Source organism: Arachis hypogaea, chromosome 17 (genome assembly GCF_003086295.3).
Source record: "Arachis hypogaea cultivar Tifrunner chromosome 17, arahy.Tifrunner.gnm2.J5K5, whole genome shotgun sequence".
NCBI classification, from domain to species: domain Eukaryota; kingdom Viridiplantae; phylum Streptophyta; class Magnoliopsida; order Fabales; family Fabaceae; genus Arachis; species Arachis hypogaea.
The window spans coordinates 126,853,599-126,863,759 of record NC_092052.1 but is presented as its reverse complement, the minus strand read 5'-3'; the positions used below and the strand labels follow the sequence as shown (position 1 = coordinate 126,863,759).

Below are 10,161 nucleotides of genomic sequence, written 5' to 3'. Positions count from 1 at the left end.
TAGATTCCAAAGGATTTTAGATAAAGCTAATTTCACTTAATGTGGGAAAATGCATCCACATTTTAAATATATTACATCTTCTTAATGCGGAAAGATACATCCACATTATATTTGATTCATTGTTAATATATCCGTTTTGAGTCTCACTCAATCAGTTGGTTAACTAATAAAATATATATCACATGCAACCTGCAGACATATATTCTATCGGATTCAAAATAATTATAAAAAAAATTATAAGAGCAGATAAAGAATTAGAAACTTAGAATAGAATGCCAATATTGTCAATTTAAATAAACGTTATATTGTTGAATAGTTTTTATCATTTAACTTTTTGAAAAATCAAATGTTGGAGTAGGAGCTTTTATATATATATATATATATATATATATATATATATATATATATTGAGGATCATCTTTAAAAGTTTTAAATTGTTTTTTATATATTTTATATATTTGAAAATCAACATAATATATTTGTTTACGAATATATAAATAAAGAAATTTTTTCAGCTACATACTTATTAATTTTTTATTTCAATTTAGTTTCGTATAAAAGATAAAAATTATATGTAATTGTAATTAATATGGTTGATTTACTGAAATATATATTCTATAAAAGTTATATAAGCAGTATTACTTTGCTTAAATTAAAATAAAATAGTATTATTTGATCTAACATTATATCATTATTGGAAGAATTTCAAATATTTTTAGAACATCAGTGTTCTAATAGATTTAGTCATTAATCTTAATTATAAAAATATATAATATATAATAATTAAAATTAACTGTTAAAATTATTTAAACATTGATATTCCAAAAATATTTAAAAAATTTCCAACACTATATATATAAATTTGGCATACATTAAAAAAATAAAAAGTTTTCACTATAAAAAAAACATTGAGTACCATTAGATTTAATTTTTCAAGAGTAAATTCGTCGATAATATTTAGAAGAAAACAAAAATATATTAGCGCATCTTTTAGCGTCGGATTTATCGTCAAAAAATTCGGCGGTAAACTAACTTAGTGAAACGATGCATTTTGATGATCCACAATGGTTTCCTGTCGAATTTTTCCGACAATAAATTTAACGGTAATGGGATCGTAAATTAGAAGCTCGAACCCTATTCCCCTCATTCGAATTTCACTCTCTCTCTCTCTCACTTCTTCCATTCTCTCCATCACCATCATCTACCACCGCTATCACAGCCTCCTCTCCATCGCCATCAACCCACCGCTGATCCCTCCCTTCTCTTTCTTCCCCTCCTCGTGCCGTCAAACCACTGTCGCCCCCACCATCATCGCGCCGCTGCTGCCCAGCCTTTGGCGAGTTATTCCCCAGCCTTCGACAACCACCTTTCCGCCACCCCGGACTCTAGCAACATCATAGTGCCGCTGCATCTTCACCTCTTTGTTTTCTCGTTGTTCTACATTCCAGATTTCTTTAAACTCTGTTTTTCTTTCTTCTTCAAATTCTATTTTGGTTAGGTTGTTTCATTATTCTAATTTTGGTTAGTTAATTTAGTTAGAGTTAATTTTTTTTATTTTAGTGAATTTTAGGTGGTTAAGATGGGTTAGTTTTAGGATTATTAGTTTGTGCTATATTGCTGAAAGTGTTGAAAATTGACTAAATTGATGGATAATGCTGCTGATTTTGTGTTGAATATACTGAATTTATGTGAACTAATATTAAAAGACTATTTATTTTATTGAACAATCGCTGAAATTTGGTTGAATAGCATTGACTTGAATTTGAATTGTCAATTGTTACTTAGTTGTGTTGATTTTGCATCTTTGATGTATGTGCAGTGCCAAGTGTTCATTTATATTCCTCTATGTCTATTTTTCGTTTTAAATTGCATGTTATAGATACCATGTGATTTAGGATGTTTATTTTTGCTTAGCATAGTTAATTAAATCCTTTTGTGATAAAGAATTGTAATGTGTCGGCAATTATTTGCTAATTGAGTTGTGAGTATGTATCCTGGGTGTAAATGTCAAGTTAGTTTTTTTGAAAAAAAAAATAGAACTTCAATCACAACACAACACACGCTAAAACTCCTCTTTTGCACAATCCATCACAATTGCATCAATTCCTATTGCCTAACTGTTTTTTAGCACTTTTTACGTGTTTGGTTACTTTAACTTCCAAGTCCTCTTTAAAACATCTTAGGTGCACTAATTTGAGGGAATTGAATTCTTAATTGGTTGTTGTGACATTATGGTTAAAATGGTTGTATTCTAAGACACTTGCTGTTTAGATTATCAAATGTTGAACTTAATGTTGTGGTATTAATTATAAGAATTATATTGGTATTATTATAATTTATTGTTGATTTGTTGTTCTGAATTTCTGTTAATTGGTATGTTATTTGCAGACATGATGACAGGTAGAGGTGTTGCAGATCAGGCTACTGGTCGTGATAGAGGGAGAGTTTCCTCTGGTACCCCTGAAAATTCTGGATCCTCTCGCTCTAATCCGACCACCCCGATGACGTCATAGGTTGCAGGTTTAGCGAACCAGCCGTTCATCATGGTCCCTAACCCCAACAATGTCCCTCCGTCTACGGCAAAAACGCCACCTCCAACCACTCAGCAGCCCACTGCCATGGCGATGCTGCCTCCAGTGACGGAAGCCGCGTCCCCGGAGACCTCTCACGGAAGTGAGGCAGTTGATGCCCCTTCACCACCTCCTATTGTACGGTTGACGACTTAGCCTGATGGTGGCACGGGGTAAATATCACTTTAAGTCTTCTATATTTCCTGATTATTGAATTGTTGAAAGTGTCTGATTATTGATTCTAGTTTAGTGGATTTATGGATGTTGATTCTTGATAATTGCTTGTTGTATATTGATTGTTGACATTTGGTGCTGTTTAAGTTAATTAATTGTTGATGGATAGAGTTTGTGGTGTATTTTAGTTTCTGCCGAAATTTCTATAAAAATCTCTATGTATTTAACTTATTTGCTTCTGAAGTTTTAATTTATATTGCCATATTGATTTGTTTGTGGATTGTTGATAGGTTTGTGCCGAACAACAACACATGTACTCAGGAGATGACCAACGTCATTAAACTAATGTACGACTATCTTTGGCCCAGCTACAAGAAGATTCCCCTCTGAGACCAGAGAGCGATGATTTCAAAAATGGGCGATAGTTAATTTTTTTTTAGTTTCAAACTTTTTAACTAATTTATATCTTCTATTTTGATTAACTAATTTTAAAATTTCTTTGTGCAGCTGCACTTTATATGGGACACCTCTTATGATGCCCTCATTAGAAGATATATGATCATTGAATAGGTTGGCGACTTCAGCAGATGCTGGAAGATGTTCATGAGGGGCAGGACCACCTGACCATCTGGCTCCGACTGAAAATAAAGAAAGCTATGTTAGTTCACTGGAAGACTGAGGAGGGATTCAGACATCAGCATCTCACCAACAGAGCTAACAGGACATCGGCTAGGTCATCCAAGTATACCAGTGGCTCAGGGACCTTCATGAAGACTAAGGCTAAGCTGGTATATAGTTTCTTTAATTTTGTTATTAACTTAGTTATATTCTTTTACATATCATTACTAGGCATCCTAATCATATTGTTTCAATGCAACATGTGTAGTCAACGTCGTTGGATCGCGAGGCGACATTGGCGGAGACGTTCAAGTACACACACACGGTGAAGGAGAACAAAGCAAGATTTGCTGATCAGGGATCTCAGGATCATTATGTTAGTAAACATACATCTGGTCTTCTGATATAAAATTAGATATTAACTGTATAGTTGTCGTACTAATCACAATAACATGTGTTACATAAGAGTCCTACACGCAGAGATTAGAGGCCCCGACTCAGCAATCTCAGCAAAGTGGGGAGGATGCCGATGGCTCTGCTGCTTCAGTCATCGATCCCAATGCGGTTTGGCACGAGACCACCTCAGCGCCGTACAAGAACCGCGTATACGGACTGGATTCATTCTTTGTCAGTAGCCTCCGCACCTCCACATTGAGGCCGTCATCTATCTCTGCCACCAGTCGAGCCGTCGAGCCTGAGGAAGGTGTAGATTTGAGGCTGCAAGTGCATGAGCTCACCCGCAGCCTTCAGCAGCAAGCTCAAGAGTTGAACGATTATCGGGAGAGGTATCAGGAGATCCTCACACGCGTGACGAATACGGATGACCTCAGGCCGGAGTGAAGGGAGCAGCTGGAGTGGCTTCAGCAGATGGAGGCTCAGATAGAGGTGTACTAGACTCAGATGTGCACCGCTGGCATTATCCCTGCTGGTGGCACACAGACATCACCGCCTCATCAGGGCCACGGGAATGACGACGAGGACGATGATGACTACTTGGATCTTTAGAGATTAGTGATGTGTTTTATTGTTTCATTATATTTATTTGATTTATTTGACTTTTAATTTATTTGAACATTTGATCATTTATTTTAACTAATAGGTTTCTATTATTCATAAATTGACCATTAATTATGTGATAAATAAATTTAAATAATAAATTAGAATTGACCATTTATTTCACAATTTTTTAAAAGAAAATTGATATTACCGTTGGATTTACAGAAGGAATAATCTGACAGTAATAATGCGAAAAAAACAACATATTGTGACGCAAACATTACCATCAGAAAAATTTGCCAATAACCAAATAATTTTTCGAGCAAATAATCAGTCGCAGAATTCGACAATAATTACCGTCAGATAAAAAAAATCCGATGACGATATTTATACCATTTGATTTCTTCTGACGGTAGCTTAATTACCGTTGAATATTATTTGTTTTCCCGACAAAAAATTCAACTGTACTCAACATTTTTTTTATAGTATTCACCAACATAGAATTTACATATGTAAATTTTAAACTTTTAAATGTGATTTAATTAATTATTGATTAACTTTTATTGTCTTCATAATAAAATCTTGAATAGTTGTTCAATTATCCTAATTAAATTTAAAATGTTATTGACATAATTAATTAATATTCATGAATATATAATCATTTATGTAATTTTTTTTTAGAAAAATGACTAGAAGTCCTAATTCATTCTCCTACTTATCTCTCCTCCAACTTCTAAATAAAGAAATTTTGAATTTTTTTTTATATTTTTTATGCTTATAAAAAATAACTTATATATTTAAATTTTTTATTTTTTTAAGTATCAGAAGAATATATAATTAAAAAAATAATTAGAATTTCCACCAATCATTATTCGTTTTACAATTTTATTGTTTAATAATAATAATAATAATATATTGTCGATATAAAAATTCAATTATTTACAAAAATAATTGTGTTATTTGAAGCATTAAAAATGATCATTTAAATGCACAACAACTTTTTTACCCATAATTAAATATGAAGGTACATGATGACTTGATTGATTTTAATAAGAACCATTATTATTACTGGTAAAAGATGTGGTTTAAATCAACAAGTGATTTTAATTATTCCAATAACATAAGTTTGTCTTTTAATATAATTAAAATTGATTGAATATGATAAGTGGTTGGGTGGTATATATAAATAGTAGGGAGGCAGCATTGCTCTTTGCAGAGAGAGTTGCAAATACGAAACAAAGAAAGCAATTAAGTTGTTCTGAGTTCTCACGCACCTATCTACTAGCGATCAAGATGGGTGCGTGGATGAGAAATGCAAAGCCGTATCTGCTTCTTGTGGCGGTGCAATTCGGTTCAGCGGGAATGTTCATATTTGCCATGGATGCAATTGCCAAAGGGATGAGCCATTACGTTTTCATTGTGTACCGTAATGCCATCGCCTCTGTTACTCTCGCTCCCTTTGCTTTTCTTCTTGAAAGGTTTCTCTTACTTTCCTTCACTTTAATTTATTCAACCATGCATGCACCATGCACATACACAAACCCTTATTACTTCTCTTTCCCCTCAAATGATTTTATATCAGTGGAAACTCAAACTCAGGTGCAGTCGACTTTACGTGAAGTTGATACCTGTGAGAATCGTTCAAATCATAAATTTTCATCTAACAGTTCTCAGATATCAACTTCACGTGAAATCGACTTCACCTGAGTTTTTACCTTTACATTATTAGACATATAATTATTCGCTTTTTTTTATATTATGAAACTATTTTTTCAAAAATTTAAGATAAAAAAAAAATTAGCGAATAGTTATATATCTCCAACACATTTTTTTAAGAGTCTCTTTTGTACTTTTTTGAATTTTTGCATTTTTTTCTTCTTATTTATCTTGTACTATTTTTTTCTTTTGAGATTTAATAAAAATCAAATTCTAGAATTTTCGATTCTAAAAATTTTGATACTATGTCATAAAATCATTTCTTCTAAAAATTTAAACTGATAAGAAAAGACACATGAATAATTATATTTTTCTAACACTATCAAATTAAACGGTTTAATATAATTCGCATTAACATCTTTGTGTGTATCTATATGTTTTGCAGGAAGGTTAGGCCAAAGATGACACTGCGGGTATTTCTAGAGATCATGGCGTTGGCTTTCTTCGAGTAATGGTCACATCTAATACAACTAATTGAATTTCTAGTTTGTTGTTATTAGTTAAGTAATAACTTAATTATATTATGATAATGCAGGATTATACTTGATCAATGTTTCGCCCTGCTAGGGATGAAATACACATCGGCATCATTTCTATCAGCAGTGATGAATTCCGCACCTTCCATTACTTTTCTATTGGCCGTCATTCTTCGGTAAGTAAGTAATAATTTGCAATCAAGTACATATATCACTTTGAATTGTTGTGGAGGTTATAAAAGGTCGTCTTAGATTTGCAAAATTCTCCATTAATAGGTATAGCCTAAAGTATCATGTCTCAAAAGTTTTGACGAAAAATGGGTGTGACGCAAGCCAGAAGAGCTAAATGAATATCCTCCACGGATCCCACTATCTACCACTTATTCTCGTACGTTAGGGGTAGTTAAATTAATTATTCCAATAATTTATTATTATTTTATTTTTCAAAACTAATCTACTAAATATACAAAAAGAAATTGTGAAATCTAAAAAAAAAAAAATAGGATAAATATATTTTTTGTTGTTAAAATTTGTTAAAAATTTTAAAAATAGCTATAAGTTTTATTTTATTTTAATTTTGTATAAAAACTTTTCGAATTGCATTAAACATATTCTTAACGGCTAATTTTTTAAAAACATTTAAAAATAATTGAGTAATAAAAACAACTTTTAACACAAGTAAAATCAAATAAAATTATCATGTATTATTACTAGATTGATACTAAACATTTTAAAAATTTAACTATCAGTAATATATTTGATACAAAGCAAAAACTTTAAAGACAAAATTGAAACAAAATAAAATTTATGAATTTTTTAAAAAATTATAATATATTTTAAAAATAAAAAATATATTTTATCCCAAAATATATTTCACTAAACTAGCTAGTTAACATAATACATGAAATATTAATCACCATATATAGGACTGATGAAAGCCTGAAAATCATAAGATTTTAATGTCAAGAAGGTGACAAACAAAACTATCATGTTTTGATCTTTCGGAAGTGTTTATTTGTTCTTATTTTGTAATTTATTTTTACGTGACATTTATACTTAACACATCAACTAGTCATGATTTTAGAAAAGACTAATTTATGTAACATCTTTGATGAGAGAAGAACAAAAAGAATATTTATTCATCTTATTTATTTTGTATGTAGAATGGAGCGCATGAAGATTAAGGAGGTAGCATGCCAAGCAAAAGTGATTGGCACTGTGGTTACTTTTGGAGGCACCTTAGTTATGGCACTCTACAAAGGCACCGCAGTTACCATTTCAGTGGCAACCAAAGCGGCCCACCGGCCGGAGAACGTGAACAACCCTTCCAGCACCCACTGGGCAATAGGAACATGTTTTCTTATGATTGGTTGCATCGGCTTCTCTGCCTTTTACATATTGCAGGCCATAACGTTGCGCAAGTACCCAGCAGAGATGTCGCTCGCAACGTGGGTCTGCTTCGCCGGAGCACTTCAGAGCTCACTTGTGGCGGCTTTTGCCGAGCGCCACCGTCCTCATGCATGGGCTCTTGGTTGGGACATCAGACTCTTTGCTCCAGCTTACGCGGTTAGTTATCTATTTTATTTCAATCCCGCTAGGTATTTAACCATGGTCTAACCAACAACAAGTCAACGTTTTTAATTGGTTATTAATTAGTGATTATTTAAATTTTATTTTTAAAAAAAATATAATTAATAATTATTAATTACAGTTGTTTAAAGTTGACTAGTTAAGAGTTATTTATATATACTTTTCTATTTTATTTAGGCTATAACTATTCAAACAAATTAAATACGTCATATAAAAATTATAAATAAAAAAATAATTTAATATATTTGACTAAATTATTTAATTTATAATTTTATGAAAAAATGATAAATAGGTTCTTGACCTTTTAATCCGTAAACATTTAAGTTTTTGAAGATTTGAAAATACATTTAAGTATCCAACCTTTTCAAAATTTAGATATATTGTTTTTTCATGTTCACTTGGATCTGTCAGACTCAACGGAAAAATCAAATGTAACTCTGGTTGTACTGGCATGGTTGAAACGGATGCACACGTGAGAGAGTTTTTAAAATTGGACAAATTAGACTCAAGGATCGATATGTTCAAATTGGTCAGAAATTTAAATGTATTTTTAAATCTTTAGGGACTTAAATGTCTGCAGACTAAAAAGTTAAGGATCAATTTGTTCTTTTCTCTAATTTTAATTTAGCAAAATGGCCTTTAATGAGTCACAATCTAAAGTTGCAATATATTTCAACTAAGTTGAATTGATATAATAGTTAGTTCACTGATTTGTTTAAACAAAGATCAGAAGTAAAAAATTTTTTTTTTATACATATAACAATTCATTAGCTAATAACAAATTATTAAACAAAAATTAGATACCGTGAGAAACAAAAAAAATACCATATTTCAGATTGAATGATAAATGTACTCAACTTTGTTGGTTTAATTGTTTGTTTCAGGGAATAGTAACATCAGGAGTGCAATACTATATACAAGGGATGGTTAGCAAAGCAATGGGTCCAGTAATTGTAACTGCCTTTAATCCATTGCGTATGGTCATTGTTACCGCCTTGGCTTGCATCGTTCTCTCTGAGCAACTCTACCTCGGAAGGTACTAAAGATTATTAATCGCATACTAAAATTAGTCATCAAAATTAATTATCAGTATACTGTAGAGTATATATTAAAATAATGTTATATGTGTTACATGAGATTTTCCGAAGCTGAAGATGTGTTTGTTTATTGTTATGATTAGTGTAATTGGGGCAATAGTGGTGGTTGGAGGACTATATGCAGTAGTGTGGGGAAAATATAAAGAGCAGAAAGCAAAGGAGAACTCTGAACAACAACAACAACAACTACCTGTCATTGCTCTCACAAATAATGATACTAATAACAAACCCCAATTTTTTGTCATTCAGCCTCATCATCAACAAATATCAAGCACAGAAAGCCAGACCAAATAAATATATTTACCAACATTGATTTTGTTTTCATTTGTAATAATTCAAAGAAAGACGGAAGAATAGGAGTAAATCTATAGGAAATATAATCCAACCCAGAATTTGATAAAAAGGAAGATGCAAAATCATTTTACATAAGCTTGTAGAAGATTGTAAGGTTGACTACTTGTAACTAGGTATATAGTTGACACTTGACAACGGTTTAGATTCTCAATATTTATGTGTTCAATAATGTTTTGGAGGCAATAAAAAACTAGTTTAAACAGTCTAAATTTATTTTATTTCATATTTATTAATTATTATTAAAATTAATAAATATTAAATAAAATAAATTTTAATTATTTGAGTTATTTTTTATTGTTTCTCTAGTATTATTGGTATGTATAATACGTGACACTTATATTTGGAATAAATATATATAGATATTAGTATGGGGAAATAGTAATGTCATAAGTGCACTTTGTTTATGGGCTTCAATCGATCCTATAATATATGCATAGCAATGTCACTGTTAAATGGAACAGGATGGGGATTTGGCTTGGGTTCCTTTATAACATGACCCAAATGATTAGATATGCCATATATTCGCAGCTTGATTAGATTCAATTTTTAGTATTTTTAGTTATTATTTGA

The 10,161-nt window shown here is 31.4% G+C and overlaps 1 protein-coding gene across 1 annotated transcript; it reads left to right on the top strand.

Annotated features, from left to right (window-relative positions):
• The first annotated feature begins 5,557 nt into the window (after positions 1-5,557).
• LOC112764814 (WAT1-related protein At4g08290) lies at positions 5,558-9,800 on the top strand. The gene is made up of 6 exons (XM_025810611.3): positions 5,558-5,836; positions 6,460-6,522; positions 6,610-6,726; positions 7,714-8,116; positions 9,025-9,176; positions 9,321-9,800. Exons 1-6 carry the CDS (start codon positions 5,652-5,654, stop codon positions 9,529-9,531), a joined length of 1,131 nt encoding a protein of 376 aa, XP_025666396.1. The 5' UTR covers positions 5,558-5,651; the 3' UTR covers positions 9,532-9,800.
• The last annotated feature ends 361 nt before the right edge of the window (positions 9,801-10,161 follow it).

Excerpts from the sequence above, each read along its gene's own strand:
- LOC112764814 (XM_025810611.3), top strand. The coding sequence starts at position 5,652 with ATGGGTGCGTGGATGAGAAATGCAAAGCCGTATCTGCTTCTTGTGGCG. Across the intron at positions 5,837-6,459 it reads TTTGCTTTTCTTCTTGAAAG|GAAGGTTAGGCCAAAGATGA; the intron begins GTTTCTCTTACT and ends TATGTTTTGCAG. Across the intron at positions 6,727-7,713 it reads CTATTGGCCGTCATTCTTCG|AATGGAGCGCATGAAGATTA; the intron begins GTAAGTAAGTAA and ends TTTTGTATGTAG.